The sequence below is a fragment of the Halichoerus grypus genome, chromosome 5 (assembly GCF_964656455.1).
Source record: "Halichoerus grypus chromosome 5, mHalGry1.hap1.1, whole genome shotgun sequence".
Classification (NCBI taxonomy): domain Eukaryota; kingdom Metazoa; phylum Chordata; class Mammalia; order Carnivora; family Phocidae; genus Halichoerus; species Halichoerus grypus.
In genome coordinates this window covers 45,005,440-45,033,193 of record NC_135716.1, presented here as the reverse complement: position 1 = coordinate 45,033,193, position 27,754 = coordinate 45,005,440, and the positions used below count along the sequence as shown (strand labels likewise).

Sequence of the window (27,754 nt, the reverse complement as noted above, 5' to 3'; positions counted from 1 at the left end):
AAATTCAATAGAGGATTCAAAACAGATTTGATAGATGAAACAGGAAGAAAGAGTGAACTTGTAGAGCATGGAATCAGCATAATGAGAAGAGAAAAGAAAAAAAGAATGAAAAAGAGTGCAGACAGCTTATGAGACTCATGGGACCAATATCTGCATTATAGGGATCTCATAAGAAGAAAGAGATAAGGGGGCAGAAAGCTTATTCAAAGAAAAAATGTCTGAACATATCCCTAATCTGGGGAATGAAACTGACATCCAGATCCAAGAAAACCAAAAAGTTTCAGTTAATCCCAAAACACCCACACCAACACATTAAATGAATTGTCAAAAGTTAAAGACAATCTTAAAGTCAGAATAACAAAAGCAATTTGTTACTTATGAGGGAACCGCTACTAGATTATGAGATTATTCAGCAGAAATATGGCAGGGCAAAAGAGAGTGGAATGATACATTTTAATTGCTAAAAGAAAAAAACCTGCCAATCAAGAATAGCCTACCCAGTGAAGTTGTCCTTCAGAACTGATGGAGAGATTGAGCTTTCCAGATACAGAAACTGAAGCTTATCATCACTCAACCAGCTTTACAAGAAATGTTAAAGGGACTCCTTCAAGCTGAAAAGAAAAAATGGTAACTAGTAACAGGAAAATATATGAAATTATAAATCTCACTGGTAAAGGTAAATACATAAATTGAAAATACTCTAATACTGTGATGGTGATAGGTCACTTATAAATCTAGTATGAAGGTTAAAAGACAAAAGCAGAAAACGTTAAGTACAATAATTTGTTAATAGTTACACAAGGTAAAAAGATGTAAATTGTGACATCAAAAACATAAGGCTTAGGGGAAGAGTAAAAATGTGGAGCTTTAGTATGCATTCAATTAAGTTCTTACCGGTTTAAAATAGACTGTGTAACTATGAGGTGTTTTATTTAAGCCTCATGGTAAATACAAAGCATCTACATTGGATATGCAAAAGATAAAAAGAAAGGAATCTAAATAAACCACTACAGAAAATTGCCAAATCACAAAGGAAGAGAGCAAGAAGGAAGGACTAAAGGAATTAAATTACAAAACAATTTACAGAAATTAATTAGCCAGAAAACAATTAGCCAAATGACATTAAGTTCACATATATCCATAATTACTTTAAATGTAAATGGTCTAAATCTTCCAATGAAAAGACATACAGTGGCTCAACAGATGAAAACAAAACAAAACAAAGAAGACCCAACTACGTGCTGATTACGAGAGACTCATGTCAGCTTTAGGGACATACACAGACAATGTGAAGGGATGGGAAAAGATATTCCATGGAGATGGAACAAAAAGAAAGCAGGAGTAGCTATACTTAAACAAAATGGACTTCTATCCAGAGAGTGTAATAAACAAAGAAGTGACGTCACTGTATAATATTAAGGGTCAATCCAACAACAGGATATAACAAATGTAAATATTTATGCACCCAACATAGAATTACCTAAATATATAGAATAAATATTAATAGATTTGAAGGAAGAAACAGACAGCAATACAATAATAGTTGGAGACTTCAATGCCCCATTTTATGCAATGGATAGATCAGACAGAAAATTAGGAAATATGGGGCTGAAGTGATGCATTAGACCAGATGGACTTAACAGACATTTACAGAACATTCCATCCAACACCAGCAGAATACCTATTCTTCTCAAGCACACACAAATATTCTATAAGACAGATCATATGTTAGATCACAAAACAAGTCTCAAAATATTTAAGATTGGAATCCTATCAAGCATCTTTTCCAATCGCAGTGTGAAACTAAAATTCAATTACAAGAAGAAAATTGGAAAGCTCACAATATGTGGAGATAAAACAGCATACTACTGAACAATCACTGGATCAAAGAAGAGATCAAAAGAGAAATAAAGGTACCCTGAGACAAATTAAAATGTAAAGAAAGTATGTCAAAATTTATGGGATGCAGCAAAAGCACTTCTAAGAAGGAAGTTCATACCAATAAGCTGCCTACACCAAGAAACAAGAAAGATCTCAAACAAACCACCTAAATTTACACCTCAAGGAGCTAAAAAAAGAACAAACCAAGCCTAAAGTTAGTAGAAGGGAGGAAATAACAAAGATCAGAGCAGAAATAAATGAGAATAAAAAGACAACAGAAAAGATCAATGAAACTAAACCTGTTTTTTCCTCAAAAGATTAACAAAACTTTAGCTAGACATAACAAACAAACAAACAAAAAAAGGGACTCAAAAAAGTAACATTAGAAATCAAAGAGGAGACATTACAACTGATACCACATAAACAGAAAGGATAACAGACTATAATAAACAATTATACGCCAAAAAACTGTAGAACTTTGCAAGAGTGGGTAAATTTGTAGAAGCATATAATCGACACAGGTGCAATCATGAAGAAATAGAATATCTGAATAGACCAAGTATTACTAAGGAGATTGAATCAGTAATCAAACACCTCCCAACAAAGAAAAGCCAAGGACTAGGTGGCTTCACTGGTAAATTCCACAAAACATTTAACAAGGAATTAAAACCAATCCTTCTCAAACTCTTCCAAAAAACAGAAGTGGAAGAAACACTCATCTTATGAGGCCTGCATTATTGCAAAAGCAAAAAAATAGCACTACAAGAAAATAAAATTACAGGCCAAAATCCCTGATGAACACAGATGCAAAAAAATCCTCAACAAAATATTAGCAAACCAAACTCAACAATACATTAAAAAGATCATATACCATGACCAGGGACACAAGGATGGTTCAACGTTTGCAAGTAACTCCATGTGATACATAACTTTAAGAAAATGAAGGTTAAAAATCATACAGTCATCTTAATAGATGCAGAAAAGCCATTTGACAAAATTTGACATCATTCACGATAAAAACTCTCAACAAGGTAGGTATAGAGGGAACATACCTCCACATAATAAAGGCCGTTCACGACAAGCCCACAGCTAATATCCCACTCAATGGTGACAGGTTGAAAGCTTTTCCTCTAAGATCAGGAACAAGATAGGGTGTCCACTCTCACCACTCCTATACAATAGAATATCAGAAGTCCTAGCTAGAGCAGTCAGGCAAGAAAAAGGAATAAAAGGTATCAGGGGGCGCCTGGGTGGCTCAGGTCATGATTCCAGGGTCCAGGGATGGAGCCTCACATTGGGCCCCCTACTCAGTGGGGAGTCTGCTTCTCCCTCTGCCCCTCCCCTTGCTCATGCTCTCTCTCTCTCTCAGATAAATAAAATCTTAAAAAAAAAGGTATCAGAATTGGAAAGAAAGAAGTAAAATTGTCTCTATTTGTAGACATGATTTTATAAAAAATTACTAAAGACTCAACCAAAATACTGTTACATCTAATCAATGAATTTGGTAAAACTAAGGATACGAAACAAAATTAACTTTAAAAATCCGTAGCATTTCTATACAGTAACACTAAATTTTCTGAAAAATAAAGAAGTAGATCCCATTTGAAATGGCACCAAAAACAAAATACTTAGGGACAAACTTAAGGAGATAAAAGATCTCTACTCCGAAACTACAAAACACCAATGACAGAAATTGAAGAAGATACAAATAGAAAAGTATCCCTTGTTTGTGGATTGGAAAAATTAATGTTGTTAAAATGTCAATACTACTAAAAGTCATTTACAGATTCAATGCAATCCCTATCAAGATTCCAATGGCACTTTTTAGAGAAGCAGAAAAAGCACTCCTAAAATTTGTATGGAACCACAAAAGACCCCAAATAGCCCGAAAAAATCCCGAGAAAGAACAAAGCAGTAGGCACCCCCTTTCCTTATTTCAAGCTATTCTATGAAGCTACAGTCCATAAAACCATATGGTACTGGCATAAAAATAAATACACCAAGACAAATATAGAATCGAGAGCCCAAAAATAAACCCAAGTATATATCACCAACCAGTGTTTGTCAAGGGAGCCAAGAACACTCAGTGGAGGAGTCTCTTCAATAAATTGTGCTGGAATAATTGGATATTCACATGTGAAAAAATAAAGCTGGACTCTCAGAAGGAAACTCCAGATGACCAAAGCAGTCTTGAGAAAAAACAAAGCTGGAGGCATCATACTTCCTGATTTCAAAGTATATTACACAGCTATATTAATCAAAACTATTTGGTATTGGCATAAAAAGACACACAGAGGAATCGAACATGACAGAGAGCCCAGAAATAAAGTCACACGTTTATGGTCAATTAATTTTTGACAAAGGATCCATGAGTATACAACAGGGAAAAGATAGTCTCTTCATAAATGGTTGCAGGAAAACTGAACAGCCACATGCAGAAGAATGAAACTGGGCCACTATCTTGTCCCATATGCAAAAAAATCAACTAAAAATGGATTAAAGACTTAAATGTAAGACCTGAAACTATGAAACTCCTAGAAGAAAACACAGGAGAGGTAAGCTTCTTGACATCAGTCATGACAATGATTGGGTCTTTGGATTTGACATCTAAAGCAAAATCAACGAAATAAAAAATAAACAAGTGGAACTACATCAAACTAAAAAGCTTCTACATATCAAAGGCAGCAATCAACCAAACAAAAAGGCAACCTGTGGAATGGGAGAAAATATATGCATATCATATATCATATATCTGATAAGGGGTTAATATCCAAAATATATAAAGAACTCCTACAATTCAACAGCAAAAAACCAAACAATCCAATTAAAAAAACGGGCAGAGGAGCTGAAGAGACTTTTTTTTCCAAAGAAGATATACAAATGGCCAAGTTAATGAAGAGATGTTTAACATCAATAATCTTCCATGAGGATCTAGCAACAGTACATATTAACTTTGAACATAATTTTTCATGCTAGGTTATCTCTAACAACATAAAATGCTTAGCTCATTAGGGTGGCAGAACCTATGTGAGACCATGAAGATTTCAATCAGTATAAAAAGCTTGTTCTACCTCCCAGAACTTAATGCATCAGTCGTTAGAGTTGATAAAAAGTCTACTATAATTCTAATGTACAGCCAAAGTTGTCTATATTACAAAATCTGAAAAAAGACATTTATTTCTTACCATAGTCTTTTAACAAAGAAGACAATATTATCATTTCTATTTTGCAAATAGGAAAACCAGGACTCTAAGAAGCTCAAGAGATACACACCCAGCTCAGTAAGACCACCAAATAAGTCTTCCCATTCTAGTAAAATCTATCCACAAGCTTGATGAAGTCTTCCATATTGTCTTTTCTAGTACTAGAATAATATGTGGGTGATATCTTCACCCCTGAAATCCATTTCATGTGGGTCACGTCAGCTCAAGGAAGACTACAGTATAACGGGAGGAAAATGTATGCTCTGATATGTGTATGATCTTCCAATCTATTTGGCAAAAAACAGCAAGGTGCAGAATACTGTATATGTTATGCTATCATTTTTGTAGGAAATTACTGGAAAAATAATATGCATAGAAATTTGAAGAGGCAGCAAAAATCTCTGGAAAGACTCATAAGAAATGAGTATCATGGATTTGGAGGGGAACCAAACAGCTAGACCAGTGGTGGAAGGGAGATCTTTTCATTTCTTATTCTTTTATACTTTTAGAATTTTGAACTGTGACTATATTAAATATTCAATAAGTAAAAAGCCACATTTAGAAATGAAAAAATTACCATAAGAGATGAGATGACAAAGACTGAAAACTGAATAATACTGTCATATACAAAAAAAATGGAATTTGTGCATTTTATTCAACAAATGTAGGCCATAAAACCTTTGTAATTTAAATCCCTTCTATATACTTAATGAACGTATGCCAGAGGAAACTTGATGTAAATGCTTGAGAGGGAATGTTTTTCTGTGGCTCCTTTATAAAATCCTCAGTTATCGTCTCCTTTTTACATTAGGATTGTATCTGCAAAGAAAGTAAGAAAATTAAAGGGCTTTCAAAACAGTCACACTTTGGCAAACACAATGAGAATGCCAATTTATCCTTAGGGTCCGGTATTAAGCACTGACATTTTTACTTTCATTTATCCTTTTGACGTTGCTTTGATGACTATTTGGTAAAAATAAAACATCAACTCTAGAAAAAGTCCTGTAAAAGCATTAAAATAATTAATGAAAACGGTTTAAAAATAAATACATGTTTACACCTATCCTAGTATGGCTTCAAACTCCTTCCACTCCCAACTAAATTATAACATCTGCATAAAAGAGTATAATGAGCCTAAAATAAACATATTTTATAAAATTTTCTCCTATAGTAATTAAACACATTTAACTGGCAACCAGATAGTCTTAACTACTTACGAAAAATCGGCACCATTTGTCAACATTTTCACCAAGACATATACTGTCAATAATGAAATTAAAGAATCAAACTGGCTGCAAAACAAATTCAAAAATACAGTACTTCTTGGTTTTGCCTTTACATAAATTTGGGAAAATGTTATCCTCCCCTAGTCAGTACCTACCTATAAGTAGATAAAGTAACTTTATTTTATACTATTTGTATTTGAGAGCTAATTATTATAAGGTTTTGGGCCTGCAGGAATGCTGAAAATGTGTTAAATCAGAATTAAATTGTAACCGCCCATTATAACTCCTCTAAACCTCCCACAAAAACCTGATTTGAAACTCTAATCCAGTCTCTTGTTTTTATGCTTATGCCAACTAAAACTGAACAAATGCTCTGGTATTTTGTCTTAACTCAATACCCATTCATTCATAATTCAACTCAGAGCTGAAAATCTCACAAATGTCATCAGCTAAATTCACCAGTTTAGGACCCTTCTTTTGTGTGAATGCCTTCACAGCAATTTTAAGTATCTTGTGATACAGTTCAACTGAATCACCCCCAAGCCTCGAAGATATATCCAGCAAACCCAACTGAGAGGTGCTCAAGTGGTAAAAAAAAAAAAAAAAAAAAAAAAAAATCAAAAATGAAACATTCTTTAGGTGAAGGGACTATTTTTCTTTAAAGATTTTATTTTTTTATTTATTTAAGAGAAAGAGAGAGCACGTGTGTGTCAGGGGAGGAGCAGAGGGAGAAGGAAAAGCAGACTCCACACTGAGCACAGAGCCCGATGCGGGGCTTGATTCCACAACCCTGAGATCATACCTGTGCTGAAATCAAGAGTCAGCTGCTTAACCAACTGAGCCACCCAGGCACCCTGTGTCTATTTCTAAAGACAGAATAAATGAATATTTAACCTCTATGAATAAAACTGAATTTTATACACATCTCAAAGATTCATGAGTAAGATGAAATTAAACTTTACCTGAAGAGATCATCAGCAAGAGACTCTTCTTTCGCATGTTGATTTTGCACCTGCCAAAATTAACATAATTTCAAGATGTGTTCAATGATGAATATATGGTTAATCAAGTGCTATACTGGGTGGTCAGTCATCTCGGATATTTCCACACTGAGGAAATCACCAGGTCTATGAGTTCTTGCCTCTACAGTACTTCCCTCATTCACCAAATCCTCTCCATTTCACTTCATGCCAAGATTACTGCAAAAGTCCTCTAATTAAACAACTTTCTCCAGCTAATCCCCTCTCCATCAAAAGCAACCAACATATGTATATACTGCTAGCTTGCTGAGTTTTTAAATATTTTTTCTGGAAGAAAGAAAGAAATACCACTGTTTTGAGGTCACAGGACTGATGAAGGGGCTGAGAGGGCAAAATCTATCCCACTTTCAACTAGAGCAACTCTATGGGTGAAGTGGTTCTCTCCCCCAGTGTCCCAAGTCAGGGCTCTGAAGCTGCTGCTTAACTACTTCACTGACAAAGTAATTTTAAACACAAACTCGTCAAACTCCTAATGCACCTCTAAGAGTGAACCCCAGAAAAACTCCATGCTGGGTCCATCTTTCTAAAGTCTAGATCCTATCATATGCCATTCAAAACCCTTCAATGACTTTTTTTTTTTTTTTTTTACCTACCAAAGAAAACACAAACTCTTGAGTTTGACCCCCAATATGGGAAAGGCTCTTCATAACCTGGCTCCATTCTACATTCTCAATCACTTCTCATGCCCCTCTTCACAATCACTGTATGCCAGTTAAAACTGAATCACAAACCAACCAACCAGACTCACCTCTTAACAAATATCCTGTGTCCCTCTGCTTGTGTTCATGTTTTCCCCTCTGCCCGGAAAATGACCTCCTGTTTCTCCTCTTCCCATCTCTGACAATCTTTCAGTGTGCATTCATTTCAATAATAATTTAGTGCCTACTACGTGTCCAGGAACATGTTCTTCACTTCTTTACCAATGGTTTTTCAATTCTCTTCATTTAAAAATATAAAAATAACGTCTGCTATGAAGAACTCCCATAAAACTTCAGCTATACAACTCATAGATGCCTACTGATTTCCCTCTATTATAATTCTGTATCTTATCTTTGCTAAAAGACCGTAAGTTCCTTGAATGTACATACTGTTTATTTTTACTGTTAATAACTTACATTTGTGTATTTCCAGATACTATCTTAAAACTCCTTCTAAAAATATCTCATTTAATCTTCATATAACTTCATTATTACTATTAGACTATTATCCCAGTTTTGTTTTGTTTTTTAAAGATTTTATTATTTATTTATTTTGACAGAGAGAGAGTGAGCACAAGCAGGGGGAACAGCAGAGGGAGGGAGAAGCAGACTCTCTGCTGAGTAGGGAGCCCGACGCAGGGCTTGATCCCAGGACCCTGGGATCATGACCTGAGCCGAAGGCAGATGCTTAACGACTGAGCCACCCAGGCGCCTCCTATTATCCCAGTTTTAACCAACAAGGAAGCAAAGACTTAGGTTAAGTAACTTGCAGAAGATCAAAAGGTTGTCATATGGAAGAACTGGGATTTGACCAGGTCTTGCTGAGTACAAAGAGCACCACCAGGTCTTAACTAGGCTATTACACTGATTCTGAGTCAGTGTAGGAAAGGGCTGAGAAGAATGACTTGCAGGGATTGCAGGGATTCTTACAGAATGATTTTCTACTCCTACGGTGAAATATCAAAATGACATTACATCTTTTCACATTTTCTAATAGGTATAGCAGAACATAAATGGTAAGACAATGATTTTCATAAAGCAGCTGTCAAAAAAGCAGTTGGTATTATTATTGTAATTATTTTGAAATGCTTCCCGGCAGGGGATGTTAATTTTAAAGTTATAGTAGAGAAAAATCAGTAAGGAAAAATCAGTTTTTATGTGTCTTAGTAAAAACATTAAGTAAAATAGTTTTAAGAAATAGAAATCCTCTCATTACTGGCATTTTTTAAGGGTTGGAGAGAGTTACATATCTAGTCTATCAAAATTCAAATCAGGTTGGATAGTGTCTCAAAGAGTTATTATGTTTAATGCACAAAATGAAAATATGCTAAATCTAAGGAAACTTCAGGAATGGATTTGGTGATTATGAAAACAAAGAGTCTGCAGCAGAAGTAGAGAAAGAAAAACTGAAAAAGAATGAAAGGCAAAAAATACTTAAGAAGAGTAGCTGGGACAAGCCTAGGGAAATAGGACATCAAGGCAGTAGCATACTTATATACAGGCACTGTGAGCGCATGAGAAAGTCAACTCCATTATCGTAAAGAGTAAATCCAACACAGTGCACCTAAAATTGCTCTAGCAGAAAGAGAGATTTGGTGGAATAAATCTTAAACATGGGCTCTTTTCTAATTCTAATCAAATAAACAAAAGACAGAAAAAAGTCAGCAGCTACATTGTCATTCTCTCAACTCCTCTCTAGCCAAAAACCAACAAAACCTAGGATAATCAAGAAGCCACAGACTTGAGAAAAGTAGCCTGCAGAGAACCGAAAGATTGCTGCAACATGTTCTTAACACTGCCCTAACCCATTAAACAAACTAAACCCAAACCTGAGAATGCTTAGTAATACTCCAAATTTGGGAAAAAGTAGCCTGAGCAGAAAAACACTGCTGGTAGACTACTGGAAAGGGACAAATGGCACAGGGAAGTGAGTGGTATTGACACTGACCAAAGGCACAGGCCCCATGCAGCCCTGACAAATTAGGTAAACAACCTAAAATGGCAGGTTGTTGTCTTCTGGGATAAGATGCACCCCCCCGGTACACATTTAATTCCAGTTCCAGGAAGGAGCAGCACATAGCTCCAGCTAAGCCCTTCCTTTCCTGGATTCAAAGTCTTCAGACAACAGAAATTAGATGGAACATGCAATTCGCCTCTGATTGAGCATGTTGCCATATTAATGGAATGGAGCCACCAGGATAATTCTGTTCTCTACCAGAACACTAAGAGCTTGGGTAGGAGTAATTTTGACTACATTCACTTTTGCCTCACAAACTGTCTTTATTTTTTTTTAATTTTTTATTTAAATTCAACTTAGTTAACATATAGTGTATTGTTAGTTTCAGAGGTAGAGTTTAGTGATTCATCAGTTGCATGTAACACCCAGTGCTCATGACTTCCTCCTCAATGCCCATCACCCAATGACCCCATCTCCCCCCCCACCAGCTCCCTTCCAGCAACCCTCAGTTTGTGTCCTATAATTAAGTCTCTTCTGGTTTCCCTCCCTCTCTGATTTATCTTATTTTTCCTTCCTTTCCCCTATGTTCATCTATTTTGTTTCTTAAATTCCACATGAGTGAAATCATATGGTATGTGTCTTTCTCTGACTTATTCTGCTTAGCATAATACACTCTAGCTCCATCCACGTCATTGCAAATGGCAAGATTTCATTCTTTAATGGCTGAGTAATATTCCATTATGTATATATACCATATCTTCTTTATCCATTCATCTGGGTTTTTTTTAATTTAAATTCAATTAGCCAACATATAATACATCATTAGTTTCAGATGTAGAGTTCAATAATTAATCAGTTGCACAAGCTGTATTTAGATTGTAATCCCTGCACAAGATAGCATATGATGCTTCACAAAGCAAACAGAGTACCTGGACAGGGTATTTTATTCTAAACAGCTGCAAGATGAAAGAAAACTGCAAACTACTCCACATACTGAAGGGGAAAAAAAGGGCAGCAACTGGAACAGAACATGCAAGACAGATGAAGAACCTAGTCCGTAAGAAATAACCCAAGGATAAAGAAATGAAGTTACTAAGAACATGAAAGCAATAAAATAAAAACCAAAAAGTTAGATGACAAAAACCACAATGACAATGAAAAGGGAACAAATGCTAAGTAAACAAACTAAGACCTATTAATAACACCATTTCAGAATCAAATAAACTGGAAATACCTAATAGTGACTGTTTACACTGTTATAAATGCTTTACAAGTAGCATCTTATTTAATCCTCACAAAAATTCTGTGAAACAGAGGTATAATTATTGTTCCCATTCTACACAGGAAGAAATGCATGCATAAGAAAGTAATTTGCCCAAGATCACATAGCTGATGAGGAACAGAATAAATTTGAATTTCTGACATAGTGAAAGAGCTCAGGAAAACCACAGTGAATGCAGAAGAAATGGATGTGGAAGGCAAAGGTGATCTAATAAAAGGATAATAATGTCTTAAAGTAGAGAACCCAACAAATATAAAAATGCTTTCCAAGATGTATTAGAAGAGTTCCTTGAAATAAAAAGACCTGCATCTGCAAATCAAAATAACATACTGTATTCCAAGAAAAATGAATGGAAAATTGATCAACACTGAGACATATTCTCATCGTTACTGACTTGCAAGCCTAAGAAGGAATGGGGCAGGCATGCAAGTCACCTTTTAAAAAGGGAGAAAAAGAAAGGACTGTCATAAGATGGTGGGGTGGGGTGGTGGGGGCAGGGGAACAGAGGAAGTACAAATAATTTCCTCACCGTTTACAGCAGGGATCCAAAAAACATATCTAAAATCAAAATAGGCAGTATGAAACAAATACTGATTCTAACCTGACAGTAGTTTTGTTTTGTTTTGGGTTTTTTTTGGTCATATATATCACCCTTGGTCTTAGAGGGAACTCAGTAAATAAAACACCTTAAAAGAAGAAATATTTGCAAAAATTCAGCAATGCTTTCAGCTTTACTTCCTTCTATCAATCTCTCGCTCTCTCTTCCCACTCTGTCTCTGGCAATTACTCCTCTTCAATAAAGAGATATCTGGAATAATTCACTTCATATTTAAATGGGTAATTCCTGGACTTCAGGATTTTAACTTCGTCATTCTCTTGTGTAGTACCACAATCCTTTGAAATGCACATTTTAAATAAGGCCATTTATTCTTTAAAAAAGAAAGGAGGAAAGGATGTGACTTCCATTCTTTCATTTTTTGACACTAAATATCCTGAGTGACCTTACCAACCCTACTTTTTGGCAACCTTCCTAACAATTTTTTGATTAAAAAGCATTTTTAAACACAAATTGCTGAAGACTACATTAACCCACAATGAAGCAAAATAAAAACCCTGAGAAGTTAACAAGTACCATGATCAGCTTTTGCCTTGCCCTGTGGGTTTCTGCAAAGCATAAAAAAACTGGGCTCTGCTTTGATGCCTGTATGGGGGATGAGCAACATGAAAGAAAATCAAAGATGGGGAATCTAAGAAAAGACTCCAGCATTAAAGAGAGAAAGTGGAATAAACTGTACAACACAAAAAGGCGGCAAGAAAGAAACTTGCCTGCCTCTCAACCCTAACACAGGGTGAAGGAAAAAAAAAAACTCTTTTGAGTTTGTGACAAGCTGGCCTTCACTCAGGCTTCTAGTCCAAATACGTATTAACTACCTAGGCGATCCAAAAAAATCACAAGTGGAGGCTAAAGTGGGTCTCATATTGGTAGAACAAGACTGGCAAACACAAACAAATCTTTTCTAGAGGAAATAAACTTGAACTTAGGACTCAAGGAATTCCCACAGATCAAATTCCAAGGAAAATGAGCAGTTCACATTCAACTATCACAAAATATATACTTGGAAACAGGCTCCATAAGAGAAGAGTAGCAGAAACATATCAACAAACACTTTAGGCAAAGAATACAAGAAGAGCTTAAAAATATCAGCAGGGAACAATAAGACCTAGAGCTGAATGAAACAGACAACCAGAAATGAAAAAATACAAGAGGCTGAATGAAAACTCAGTGGATAGGTGGGAATACCAACCAGACGGAGTGGAAAGGAAAAGGACCAGACTGGAAGATAATCTGGAGAAGTTGCCAAAAAATACAATCCAGAGAAAAAAAGAGATAAAATATATAGAAAATAAGATAGAGGGGCGCCTGGGTGGCTCAGATGGTTAAGCGTCTGCCTTCGGCTCTGGTCATGATCCCAGGGTCCTGGGATCGAGCCCCACATCGGGCTCCCTGCTCAGCGGGAAGCCTGCTTCTCCCTCTCCCACTCCCCCTGCTTGTGTTCCCTCTCTCGCTGTGTCTCTCTCTGTCAAATAAATAAATAAAAAATCTTTAAAAAAAAAAAAAAAAAAAAAAAAGAAAATTAGAGAAGAAAGTGAAATTTGACTTCTGTCAAATTGGAGTTTAAGAAAGAGATAATATCCCTACCCGGAATTACCAAATGGCCCTACTTCAAATAGCATGCTAAGAGGACCTATCTGGAGCCCACCTTTGGGTTCCAGGAGCACTAGATAATCAGGCAATATAAAGGCTAAGAAGAAAACTGTCTAACCTTGCAAGAGACCTCTGGTTATCTCTCAATTCAATAGTCACGTGTTTCTGAAATCTTAACTTCCATCCAGTAACTTCCTCTAGAGCAAAAAGTTGCCACTTTATTGAATTTTATTAAATTCTCCAGTTAAAAATAAGTAAGGGGTAGAAAGAATTATGAATCAGGTATATGGTTGTTTTACATAATATCCACTAGACTCAAAATACCCAGGAAGGAAGTAAAAAAAAGAGAAGCATATTTTCATAATCTTACCTGTGAGTTCTCATTACAGAGTATATAAATACATATAGTTGATACGTGTAAACAATGAATTCTTGAAAATCACAGTCTAACAGAGAGCTGTAAAGCAGTTCACATCTTCCCAGAAGAACAATGTTATAAGTGAGGTTTGGTTTCCTGAGACTTAGGCAACATATTACTTATAGATATGATCAAAGACATGCCATAAAGTATGCAAAATTATAAAACTCTAAAGCAATTTCAAGTGTCAAAATTATGCTGCTGGTCCTAATCTAGGATTTAAAACAATATGAACTGATTATGTAAGTATCCTACTGTGAAAGTACATAGAAAAGCACACTCTGGCATAACACATATTTGATCAGAAATCTGTATATGTTTGAACATATAAATATAAATGAAATGATAAAATGACTGGGATTTGCTTTAAAATACTCCAGGGGAAAAAAAAAAAAGTTGGGAAAGAGAAGAGATGAAGCAAGATGTGCAAATACTGGTATTTGTTGAAGCTGTGTTTTGGGTTTGTTTCACGCTCCCTTTATTTTGTATATGTTTGAAAAGTTCTCATAACAGAAAGCTTAAGAATTTGAACTACACAGAAAGACTGGGGAAAAATGAGATCAGTAACAACTGCCCATGGGAGGAAGCATTAAGGCGAGTTTCCCACAGCAAGCAGTTGTCAATAGTATAACTGACTTAAGACTCCCTCCCTCACCTTCAAGATGGTGTGCTCATGCATCATTAAACCAAAGTATAAAAGTATACCACAGAGAATGAAGTCAAACTCTAACCCTATAACACCTATGAAAATTAACTCAAAATCAATTCAAGATCTAAATGTAAGAGCTAAAACTATAAAATTCTTAGAAGAAAAAAGGGAAAAACTTTCTGACACTGGATCAGGCAGATTTTTTGGATATGATGCCAAAAGCATAGGTATCAACAACAAAACTGATAAACTGAACTACATCAAAATTTTAAATTTCTGTGCATCAAAATACACAAACAACAGAGTGAAAGGCAACCCAGAGAAAGGGAGAAAAAATGTGCAAATCATACATCTGATAAGGGACTATTATCCAGACTACATAAAGAACACCTCTAATTCAACAACAAAAAATAAACAATCTGAGTAATAATGGGAAGAGATTTTTGAATAGATATTTCTCCAAAAAAGATATACAAATGGCCAACAAGCACATGAGAAGATGCATGACCTCACTAATCGTTAGGAAAGTGTAAATCAAAACCACAGTAACGTTCAGACCAGTTAGATGCCCATTATCAAAAACAAGAGAATAACAAGTGTTGGAGAGGATATATGGAGAAACTGGACCTCTTCTGCACTATCCGTGGGAATGTAAAATGGTGCAGTTACTTTGGAAAACAGTATGGCAGTTCTTTAAAACGTTAAACATAGGGGAAAAAAGATATAAGAGAACAGGAAAAGAGGTAATAACTCAATAAAATAATGACTGAGAAATTTTCAGAACCACTGAAAGATAATTTCCAGATCTGGAAAACCCAGTACATTCATATATTATGTAACTGGTATTATTTGCAATAACACCCATATGACTGTACAACCTTCTAATTTTAATTGTTATCCTTTAGCTTTCTTTTACATTTTTGTAGGTTAAGTCTCTTTTCTCCCCTTTACATTAGGATATAAACTTAATTCATTTGTTTTTTGTTTTTTAAAGATTTTATTTATTTGACAGAGAGAGACACAGCGAGAGAGGGAACACAAACAGGGGGAGTGGGAGAGGGAGAAGCAGGCTTCCCGCTGAGCAGGGAGCCCGATGCGGGGCTCGATCCCAGGACCCTGGGATCATGACTGAGCCGAAGGCAGATGCTTAACAACTGAGCCACCCAGGCGCCCCAATTCATTTGTTTTTTTAACTAATAAGTCTAAAAGTCTCTTAAAGAAGCATTATGGAAAGGTACAAATTAATCTTAATGCTCTATAACTTAGGAATCTTCCTGAATGAATGACCTTAGGTCAATTATCTTAACGTTTGGTTTTAAGAATTTGCTCTAAGGAAACCATGAGGGACCAAAATGTAAACCAAGCAAATTACCAGGCCTCACTCCCTACTAACCTCCATTTCCTGCCTTAACCATTCTTCTAATTCTGTATTCTTCTGAGCACGATGAGCTATTAGATCTGATCCTCCAATGATATGTGGAAGTTTTCCTGCTCCAAGAAATGTGACCTGTTATATAGTAAAAATAGTAAGGTTAAATGCATTAACAAATTAAGACCATCTCATTTTTTTCTTTTTTTTTTTTTTTTTTTTGAGAGAAAGTGTGTGTGAACAAGGGGTGGGGGGGTCGCAGGGGGAGAGGGAGAGAGAGAATCTCAAGCAGAATTGCCACCAAGGCAGAATCCGACGCAGAGCTCAATCTCACAACCCTCAGATCATGGCCTGAGTTGAAATCAAGAGTCAGACGCCTAACCAACTAAGCCACCCAGGCACCCTCAAAACCATTATTTTTTAAAAAGTTTAATAAGAAAGCACAGTATAAATCATGTATAATGTAAGTGCCAAATATGTTTATATCCTACAAATGAAAGTGAGTGAGAGAGAAGTTAACTATGCTAGACCCATGTTTTTGCCCTATTTTTTTTGGTTATTGCTATACCCAGATTTAGATGTCACTGGGATTTATGTACCAAGAATTTAATTAAGATTCTTAATTGGGAATTTTTATTGAAAAACGGCCTTAGCTCATCATTTAGCAGTTAAAAGCGACTTAAGGTGAATATAGAGACTATAAAGTATATTTTGTTCTAAAGATTTCAAAGTTTAAGCCTTGTCTAGTACTCATGCAAATTTACATCTTCAAAACTTTCTAATTTATAGATCTCTAGCAAAAGATGTTGGAGATGGCAACAATTTATATTTTTAATTAAAATTTAATGGCTTATTTTAAATAAAGAGGTGTTAAAAATATTGTGAAAATGCAAATGAAGAACACTGCTAATACTGTATTTAGGAAATAATAAATCCTTAATATCTATGGGACATACCTTCAAAATTTCAATATATGAAGTGGAGAGGGAATTTTATTTTAAGATTTTTAACTTAAGTTAAATTTATTTATTAGAGAGAGAGAGCGAGCACACCCACACACAAGCAGGGAGAGGGACAGAGGGAGCCCAGTGTGAGGCTAGATCCCAGGACCCTTGGAATCATGACCTGAGTGGAAGGTAGACACTTAACCAACTGAGCTACCCAGGTGCCCCAGAAAGGGAATTCTAAAATAGTTTTCATCATTAAACACTATTTTAAAAAGCACAAATAGAGCCATGTCATTGGATTTGGGCATAAAAAGAAAAACACAAATTCTTTCATTAGAGCCAATCTAGTTAAATCATCCTGCTATACAAATTTTGGTTTGAATTTCTTTTACAGTCTCAAAAAAATTCCATAGTCAAAGATATTAATATTTTTAAGAGTTTAAAATTTTTCCAAACTACTTTCCTGAAGTTTGTACTACTCTATACTTCACCATGCCTGGGTCAACACTGAGTATTACTACTTTAATCTTTGGTAACTTCATTAATAACAAAAAAATACAATGTCTTTTGAATTTTGATTTAACAATGAGATTGTTAACATGATACTGAACATGAAGTAACCATACAGTTAAGAATGATCCTGTGGTATTCATGAGCCACACCTATGGGATGGAAAGGAGAAAGTGGGTACCATCTAAGTGGGAGATATTTCCATCTAAGTACAAGAAATGGAGTTTAGAACCTTTTACACATTGTCATAGTAGGCAAAGAATTAACTGACAAATGTTAATAGTAGCTCACATTAGAGAGAAAAAGCTACAACACCTCATAGTATAGCAAGAATCATACATATCATATTCTAGTGAAAAGGAGTCTTCCACAGAAATCACCTGTATTCTGATTAAATGTTTAAGCAAAAGGTGGCAGTCAGTAACAGACATGGAATAAGAAGCAAATATTCCAGAAAAGACAACAAAAGAACACAGACTAGATCAGAAATATTCTTTTAACCATACTGATGAATTAAACATCTTACCAGTTCCTAGAGGAGAAGAAACTCAGGTCTGATGATATTATTCAGGGTACATATTTATATTTTTTATATATACATGTAATAGTAAAGTGCCTACTTTTCATTATTTAATGTGCTCAGCTATTTTCCACAAATCTGTTACCTTCATAAAGTCCTGAGCTAAAGAATCCCTTCAGGTAGACATAGATGATTATTAGAGGTAAAAGACCCTATCAATATAACCCAAAGCCTGCCACTCAAGGTGGAGAAGATGAGGGTAAACAGCACCCTTTAAGGAATTCAGTCTTAAAGAAGTTTGTTTCCAAGTATTCATTATATATTCATCATACATTTATTCATATATTCATTACCTGTCAGTTCATGTCCTTCCTAGAGTAATTTTAACTGTTTTAAGCAGAAAAAATAACATCAGTTTTCAGTATGAATGGCTTTTACTATTTAGCATCAGTGGTATTTCTAAAAACATTTCAAACACTGCCCTCTTGTGATATTTTAGTTAAAGGAATACCATACCTTTTTGAATTTCTTGAAATTCTTTAGTTGACCATAATCACTATTTACACAGGATGCATTTCTGGAGGCAGAGTTACTAACCATCAGTGATCTAAATTCAGTTAGTAACACCTTCCTTGGAAGCATATCATCATCCTCCTGAAGTTCATCTTTGATCTTAAATGGGGTTAAGATGGATACATAAGCAGAAAAAAATAAGGAAAAAGAAAATTACTTGTCATTTGGGAAGCTATAGAAAAAAGTTCAAATACCTGAAAAAAACTGTAAAAAAAGGTTTATTTCTGGCACCCAAACTTTGCATTTGGAATCAAATCATATCTACTTCAAACGAGAAAATTACTCAAATACTCCACAACCTTAGAAACATTTATAACATCTATGCCAGAAGACTAAAAGCATATAGCATTTTAATTTAGTAGTTTATTCTAATAAATATCTCAATTAATAATTTATCTTCTTGTATATATTTTCTTAGCAAGAAATCTCAGTATTGTCTACTTCTTTTCATTAAAACCATAACTAACATTATTACAACAATCTGTCCTACAAGTTCTCATCTAATATATTTAAGCTTTCTTGGATTTTCAGTAATTTTATTATTTTGACACCTCCAAAAAATTATTAATTCTGGATATGCTACCTCATTAACTGAAAGCCACTTTTTAATCGCAGGTTAATTGTTATTAAATCAGCCTGAAGATTCTGTCCTGTTGCTGGATAAGATTCTTTTTTTTTTTTTTAAGATTTTATTTATTTATTTGACAGAGAGACAGTGAGAGAGGGGTCACAAGCAGGAGGAGTGTGAGAGGGAGAAGCAGTCTTCCTGCTGAGCAGGGAGCCCGATGCAGGGCTCGATGCGGGGCTCGATCCCAGCACCCTGGGACCATGACGGGAGCTGAAAGCAGACGCTTAACGACTGAGCCACCCAGGCACCTGATTTTAGAATTTTTAAAGACAGCAAAAGGAATTCTTAACTCATAAAATGAGGAAACTTTTTTTGGGAAAAAAAACTGGATGTATTCCATCACGATCTTCTGGGGTTTTGGTCTTGGTATCCCTACTTTTAAAAAAGCTCACCAGCTAATTCTGACACAGCTGGTCCACAGAAGGGCATTTAGGATTCACTCAAAAGAAATAATGAGGATTCTCTCCTTCATATGAAGATGCCAATATTTTGACTAAACAGGACATATACTTTGTTTTTTCAACAGTAGTTATAGATTTATAGTGCTTGATACACACTAGGTTCTCAACAAATACCTACTGAGTCACTGTACCTTCCAATCACTTAATCCTTATCCTTTTACTTAGTCCTATCCTTGTGCAGTAGCCATTTATAGGAAGGGATGACCACAACCCATGAGTGAGATTGGAGCTAACGGTCCTATATGAAAGATCAGAATATTACCTTTTAACTTCATGTGGTCAGTGCTCTCACCTAATGACCTCTAACTATTCTACACATTGTAGACAACTTACTTACACATATAATTGGAAATAATCTGAAGTGGTAAGACAAATTATCAACATTCAGGAAAGTAGGATAGGATATTAAAGATCAAAATGAAAATAAAAATCCTTAGTGATGTTATAACTATTTTATCTAAAAATTTATTTAGTAGTTTACTAACTTTCTTCATTTTTCTGTGTCTGTTTCCTCTATTAAGTCATCTCCTCTACCTATCATCAAGGCTAAAGGTCTGATATAGTAGTATAGGAATAGTACAGCCTGGAAATCTATTAAAATAATCATGAATAACAGTTTTATTTGCTGTCATTTATTATATACTATCAGAGAAACACTGTATTTTTAATATTTACCTTATCAACCAACAAATTCTTATACTTAATACCGGGTTTTGAAGATACTAACTTTTTCCTCAAGGAAACAGAGTGAATGCTTATACTATCACAAGTTTCTTTTTAACATTCTAAGTTTCTATTTGTAGTACTTCTCATTAAAAAATGTTACTTACAGATATTCTGTTACTTTCCAATATTGCTTCATCATTAAAAGTGCCATTTGTTTCTATATCCAATCTTGGCCTTTTTCTAACATTGACATCTTCCTCTTGTTTTTGAACTTTCACTCCAATTTCTAACTCTGGTTTTGTGTTCTTGAATAACTGATCTAATACTTCATCTTCTATGGCTAAGTCATCAGTTTCTTTTCTTTTTTCTGATCTTAGTTTTTCTGTAGAAAGAGATTCACTGGCAAAATTTTTCACAGTGGATTTTAAATCTCTATCTGTAAGTAAATTATCTGGTTTCTTTTCCACAGGCTTATTCTGAGATAGATGCTCCTCCTTATTTTTCCATACTGAGGGTGTAGAAGGTTGTGTTTGTTCCAAAAGAGAACAAGACATTTCTACTCTTGCTGATTTGGGTGAAGAAATTTCTTGATTTTCGTCATCTCTTTCCCTTAGATTTAAAAAAGGAGAGAAGAAAGCAAAAACAGAAAATGAACACAGCTAAGTAATTTTTTGGTTTGGCAATATTCATTCCATTTAATTCACAACATTCTTAATTTTATTAATTAATATCACTGGAAATAAAAAAAATGGGACATCTGAAAAAAAGCACAATTCATATGGACACTGTTTTCGTAGGACTGTCAACCAATGGCTAAAACAATAGGGAGAGGTTTATCTTCTCTGCTAAGGCAGCAGTAGCTGATAAGTCAATGTAGAGGAAAAGGTAGAAAGATATAAAAATACAAAGCACTTGTTGCCAGGAACAATAGCTTACTTTACAATGTAGGGAACTTGTAGGAAGGGAAAAATTACCTTGGGAATAAAACCTGATGGGTTAGTGAGAGCTAGATTCAAGATAATAAGTCAGAGTGGCTAAATCCAGAATACAGTACAGACTATAAATTGCAAATAATATGTGAATATATGACTAAGAGTTTTCTGTACAATACTGTTTCATTCATTAAGTACTGGATAAGTACTTTATTCATTTAAATTGCACTAAGGTCCACAGACAACATAAAAATATGGATCTCTGCTTCCTGTAAGTTTACCAAATTCATGTTAAACTGGAATAGTCAAGGTGGTATTTTAATAATACTAATCTACTATCAGGGTACTGGACAGACTTCTTCAAAAGGAGTGCAGCAAAGTGAAACAACAGATAAGCTTAAGGTACCCACAAAAAAAAGGGATGAGGGAGAATCTATCCATAATGACCTTAGTGAAGAAGGAGATACGGACATTTTTGAGAGGGAATGAGGTCAAAGGGTCAGTTTTCTACAGAAGCATATTCAAGCAGAACACAGACTAAATGCCATTCTATTAATATTTTTCAGAGACACAGAGAGGTATTATTTAAAAATATACCTTTTTTTAAAGTAGTTTTTGATGGAGCTGGTCTGCAGCTTCTGAGAAGGCTGATCTCTACTTTTATTTACACCTGAGAATTTAGTTGGTGAAAGCTGATAGGTTGGGATTTTCATCCTTTCCAGAGTATTTGATACTGCATTTTTATCATTAGAGCTTATTTTGGGGGGTTCCTTCACAGTGGATGTTTCTTGTGAAGGCATTCTGAATTTTTGTTCCACTCTGGAGATTTTGATTTCTTTAGGTTTTTCACTAAAATCCATACTGTAACAAAAGAAAAGAATACAACATAAACAATCAGATTTATAGCAATTTTTATCTAGAAAAAAAAAGTCTTCTAAATAGTACTAATGTGATACAGCTTTAGAACATAATTATCTTTAGACAATAATTAAGGGAATATATTTCACTATCCCAAAAAAGTTGCTCCTTTTTCATCAAAGTTCCCTAAAGACAAATGATAACTTTCTCTTCTTCATTCCCTATAGCACACAATGTCTAGCATACTCTTACTATAAAAAACTGTCATACACACATGGAATATAAACCTAGTATTCTATTATAAATTAAAGTAGGTGATAATCTTAGATAATTTTTGCTTTGTTTAAAATTTTAGAATTATTTTCAGGCAAAAAATTAATTAAAAAAGGAAAATCACAAAAAGAACAATCTCCTATAATTCCAGCATCATAATGACATATTTAGATCCCATTTAGATCTAAATGAGATGAATTTAGATTCAGATGAACTGATATGGTTACATTTCAGCCAGATGGCAGCCCCTAGAATACAGTATAACTCTATACTACCAGAAAAATATTTAAAACACACACACACACACAGTTTCACAATGTATGGTTAAATAAACTGCCTTTAATATTCTTATTGCACAAAAAACAAGTAAAGTGGTCATACACATGACTTTCAAAACATTAATAGTTTCTTTAAAAACTTACATCTAGCCTCAGTATAAAAAAAAAGGATGTATTAAAAATTTAAATATAATCTAATATGGTGATATCACAAGTATTTTTCAATATCAGTAATTCATTATGTATTATTTAAAATACAATACACTCTCTTAAATGAAAAATACCACAGAATACAAATGACCTACCCTTGCTCAAAACCCCCCCCCAAAGAACAACAAAAAACCTCTTCAAATAGAGAACCACTAGAAAACTATCTTTATAAAGATATTAATTATTTAGATAGCCAGGTAGACACACAGAAAGTATCTCCAAAGTTAAAATAATATTCAGATAAAGGAAACATTATAGTACAAATTTATTTCGAACTTGTTTCAACAGTCACAAATAAAGTAATGTAATTCTTTACAGTTTTCCATGTACATTTGTAAGGAACAACAAAAAAACTTTACCATAAGATGGGGGTTAGCAAACTATGGCTTACAGGCCAAATCTGGCTTGCCACTTGTTTTCATAAATTAAGTTTTATTGGAACAAAGCCACACACATTCATTTACATGTTGTCTATGGCTGCTTTCATGCTACAATGGCAAAGTTGAGTAGCTGGGACAGAGATCAATGACTCACAAAGCCAAAAATATTTACTGGTCTTTTATGGAAAGTTTACTAATCCTTAACCTAATATATTATTTTCCCTGGCATCCCATTCTCCCATGCTTTATCTCCTAAGAGTTAATCTGATAAAGACACGACTTTACTTCTTGAATATACTATTAATTTATTGATAGAATAACAATAGTTTGTCAACAATGAAGCTTTACCATGTATCTGCTTGCTCTGATTCCGTGTCAGCTACATATGTGGTGGTATTCACGGGGGCACTTGGCATTAGCTTTTCATTGAATGATAAGCCTTGGGAAAGGCTTGGCCCTGGAGTCATCTTCAATGCTGTAAATCACACAAGTGAAGGGAAGAATGACAACTGCTAGACACAAGATGGACATTTTGTCACTTAAAATGGCTAGACTATGCCATGCTGAGGGAATCAAGTAGGCAACATAGAACACAGTTATCTTCACTCAGTGGAACCAACAAACATTTAATGAAATAGCCTAAAAGCAACCTGCTGGCATCTGTAATGGGCTCATCTAAATCAAATCATTTTAAAGCTACATCAAATCTTCTGTGAAGTATTACCAATTTAAAAATAAAATCAACACTTAAGTTATAATTCAATTTATGGTTTAAATTAGGAGACAAAAAAATTGCATTTCTTCCCCGCAGAAAATCAACTCTACTGCTGACATAAATCAAAATTAATGTGAGTTTCACCTTCTGAAGGAATACTATTTGAAAAGAAGACATAAATAGCTTTAGGCATAAATTTTGTGGCCACTCCAGAAAACCATGATTACTTCATCTTTTAATTTACTAGAATAGCAACTTAATTCAAGTGTCACTCTTCTGGCATACATTCCTTGAACCTCCCACATTGAATGAGGTATCCTTCATTTCAGCTTCCATACCACCCTTTACATCACTCTGCTAACTTTTAACACACTAATCATTAGCTGTATGTGTTATTTAACCTCTCTGTGCCTTAGTTTCCTCATCCATTAAATCAGGACCATTTTGTTTTGAGGACAAAATGAACTGATACATGGATAGCACTTAGAAAAATGCTTGGAACACATAAGTACAATGCAAATATTAGCTGTTATCATCATCATCACTTTACACTATACTTGTTTACTTGTTACGTTCCCTTATTAGACTTAGAATCTCCTTGAGAATAGGAACTGGCTGTTGTTCACTTCTAAATCTGCAGTCCCTGAGCAATGTTTGGGACATTATAGATATAAATAAGTTAATGGAATTAAATCATTAACTGAAAATTTTAAAACGTTGACATCTACCAAGTATCTAAGCTAAATCATCACTTGTTAGGTCCTCATGACATAGGATGTGCTTAGTAAATGTTTATTACTGATTCCAAATTCTGCCACTTCCCTTATATGACCCCATAGAAGCTCACTGTCATTTCCTTAAACACACATATCCCTAGAATTCATTTCAGCTTGCACAGAAGTTTGCAAAAAATAGTAATTACAAATGCTTATATTATCACTAAAAGAAACTATAAGTTGAATCTAATGATCCAGAATAAGGGATGTTTGTCAACAAAAGATTTACAATGTTCTCCTTGCTAAAAATACTGCAGGGGTAGGGCTTTGATTTGCTCACCTCTTTATTCCAAGTATTTAGAATAAGTACAGGTATATAACAGATGTTCAATAAATGCTTGCTGAATTCATAAATAAACAAATATGAATGGAAGAAAATAAGGAGGGGGGAAAGGGAGGGAGAGACACATGCATTTATTCTATTCCCTCCCAAAGGGTTGTATTCTAAAATTGTTTGTAAGTCAGATGTCTAGGACTTGGAGTCTACACAGACCCACCTATGAGTATGTGCAAGAAGTAACACTACTAATTAAAATGTTGATTTTTACTCCTTATGACTCTGTTTCTGTATGAAATGATACAACAGAAAAGGTACTGGTCTAAGTGTTCAGAAAACCCAAATTTTAGGATTGGCTTGGCCATGAATTATTTATGGAATCTTAACTGTTCTCAGCCTTACAAGCTCGCTTACCTTTTAATAGAAAGACAGATTAGATGATCTCTAAGGCCCTTTTGGCCATGAACACATTTCCAACAGTGGATGATAAAACTTTGTTGCTCCACACTGGCAAAGATAATCCTGTGTGCCAATAATTTAGTTCAATTAAGCAAATATTCATACCTAGTACAAACAAGTACTGTGCTTGGTGCTGTCAGGGAATCCAAAATTAATTAGAGCTTATAACCAATTTAGTGACTGAAAAGGCATGGAAACAACTGGTTATATTTCAAAGTAGGAAGAAAGTCTAGCTAGAATGCAAAAGAAAGTTACTGGGGAATAGAAAACAGAACAATTCTGACTTGGAGGAGAGTTATGGGAGAGAAAACAACTTAGAAAAACTTCATGAAGGAGGTGAACATCTGCCAAATGAGTCAAATTTTGCAAAGCAGTGTTGGAACAGGGACCATGATGAGCAAGATCGAGGAGTGTGGAAATTATAAATAATATGGCACATATAAACTGTAGCGAGATGTATTAAAAAAAAAAGAGGATGGGAGGAGAAATGCTAAACTGTTGAGGGCTCAGAACTCTAGACGAAGGGCTTAGGGTTTTATTTTATAAATAACGAGCTAGTAAAAAGTTTTAAGAAAAGGTGATTCTACTGGCAAAGTGAAATGTTAACTGTAGAGATGAGTATGGAGGCAGGACCATTACTGGGCGCAATTATAACAGCCCTCACGAAAGGAAGACAATGGAAAGTTCAAGAAGTGGGGCAGTGGCTGTGAGAACGGATGGCAGCAGACCTCCTGAGCAGAAGCTGCACAAGGAGAATTTCAGGTCTTGTTTTAGCTTTTTCTTGGTGCTTGACTTTAACTGAACTCATCAGATACGTCTGTTTGCCTGTTAACTGTTTGAAGCCTGACCTTTAGAATATAAAGTTCACAGTAACAGATACCTAAAAATGTTTTACTTTATTCACCAAGTGTATCTTCAGCACTTCTTTAGAAGCAGTACCCAGTAGTACATGGCAGCCACAAATATTTATCAAATAAATAAATGAAATGGTAAACAGATGAGTTTTAGGAGATGGTGAAAATGGTCATCCCTAACAAGTACAAAGTAATGTGCATACAGCCCATCACCAAGTTACACATAAAGTTGCTAAAGAACCAATAAAATAATGCTTTAATTACCTGTACTGGGCTGGCCTTGAGGATCACAGTAATTCTCTGTAGTCATGAAAATGACCGCCAGTCCAATTTCTGCTTCAGGAATAGGTCTAAGCCCCTGCCTATGAGAATAAAATAGTTTAAGCATGATAATATATTAAAACTAACAACTTCTATTAATGTGATGTCAAGTGGAATCTTTTTATTCCTTCCCCAAAGAGATAACGCAATTTTATGGTATGGAGAGAATTTCAAATACACGCAGTACTGGCTTACTCAACTGGGGCAATGTTATATTGGACAAGCCCACCACCTTTAGCAATTCAGTCATCTCATCTATAAAATAAAGGCCTAAAGGAGATAGCTCTGAGTCAGAAATTCCATTTCTGAAATTCTATAATTTTCAGAATAAGAACAGTAATACCAGATGAAACAATAAAATAAATTTTTATAAGCACATCTATTACCAGGATCCAGAGATAAAACTTAAAAGAGAGACAGAAGAGGGGAGAAAGGGAAGGAGGGAGGAAGTACAAAGAAATATCATAAGCTGTATCTACATGTTTTGTAATTTTAAGTTTAGTAAATAAAATCATTTTACCAAATTTACATGCATTAAGGAATCTTCTTAAAGGAATCTTATAGTGAACCTACATTCTGTTTTCTATTATGTGAATGAAACAAAGACAATTTAATAACACTGCTATATAAAACTATACCTCAGACTTTAAGAACTACAAAACTCCTTTTAATATTTATTGCAAATATGTTTTAAGTGGTTGTAGTAGTTTAAAAGGTATTTTTCAAATGCTTAACATTTGTTTTTTGTATGTCCTGGGTTAATGTAACAGAACTCAACTATATGTGCAATTATGATAGTACTATATGAATATTTTTAAAGTATTATAATCAAGTGATCACATATATCTACTTATAAGTCAGGCAATTCAGAATTGTTTTATTATCTTACTTTTTTGAAACTGTAAATATATTACATAAATTAGTTAGAAAGGTTGGCTCCATAAAATAAAAACATTTTTAATATATAATTAATAATAATGTTATACAGATAATTACATTATCCTAAATGGGGAAACACATCCTTTTAGTCAACAGTGAGATAAATGTGGCTACTAATACTTCCTCTATACAACACTGCTCTACACGTCCCAGTAGGTACAAAACAGAAAGAGAGAAAAAGGAGAAGCATCAGAAGCATAAGGATTAAAAAAACAGGATAGAAACATTATTATTTATAGATAATATGA

General features: G+C 34.6%; 1 protein-coding gene across 4 annotated transcripts in view; it reads right to left on the bottom strand.

The window, feature by feature from the left end:
* Window positions 1–5,720: 5,720 nt before the first annotated feature.
* NBN (nibrin) overlaps window positions 5,721–27,754 on the bottom strand; it is a 42,603-nt gene continuing 20,569 nt past the window's right edge. For all 4 annotated transcript variants that reach the window (XM_036105618.2, XM_078072243.1, XM_078072244.1 and 1 more), the window contains 8 exons: window positions 26,511–26,608; window positions 23,514–23,640; window positions 21,764–22,027; window positions 20,399–20,843; window positions 18,423–18,578; window positions 15,954–16,067; window positions 7,273–7,322; window positions 5,721–5,903 (listed from right to left, as the gene is read on the bottom strand). In XM_036105618.2, coding sequence (XP_035961511.2) covers window positions 5,873–5,903; window positions 7,273–7,322; window positions 15,954–16,067; window positions 18,423–18,578; window positions 20,399–20,843; window positions 21,764–22,027; window positions 23,514–23,640; window positions 26,511–26,608 — 1,285 coding nt within the window. In that variant the 3' untranslated portion in view covers window positions 5,721–5,872. The remainder of the gene's footprint in view (window positions 5,904–7,272; window positions 7,323–15,953; window positions 16,068–18,422; window positions 18,579–20,398; window positions 20,844–21,763; window positions 22,028–23,513; window positions 23,641–26,510; window positions 26,609–27,754) is intronic.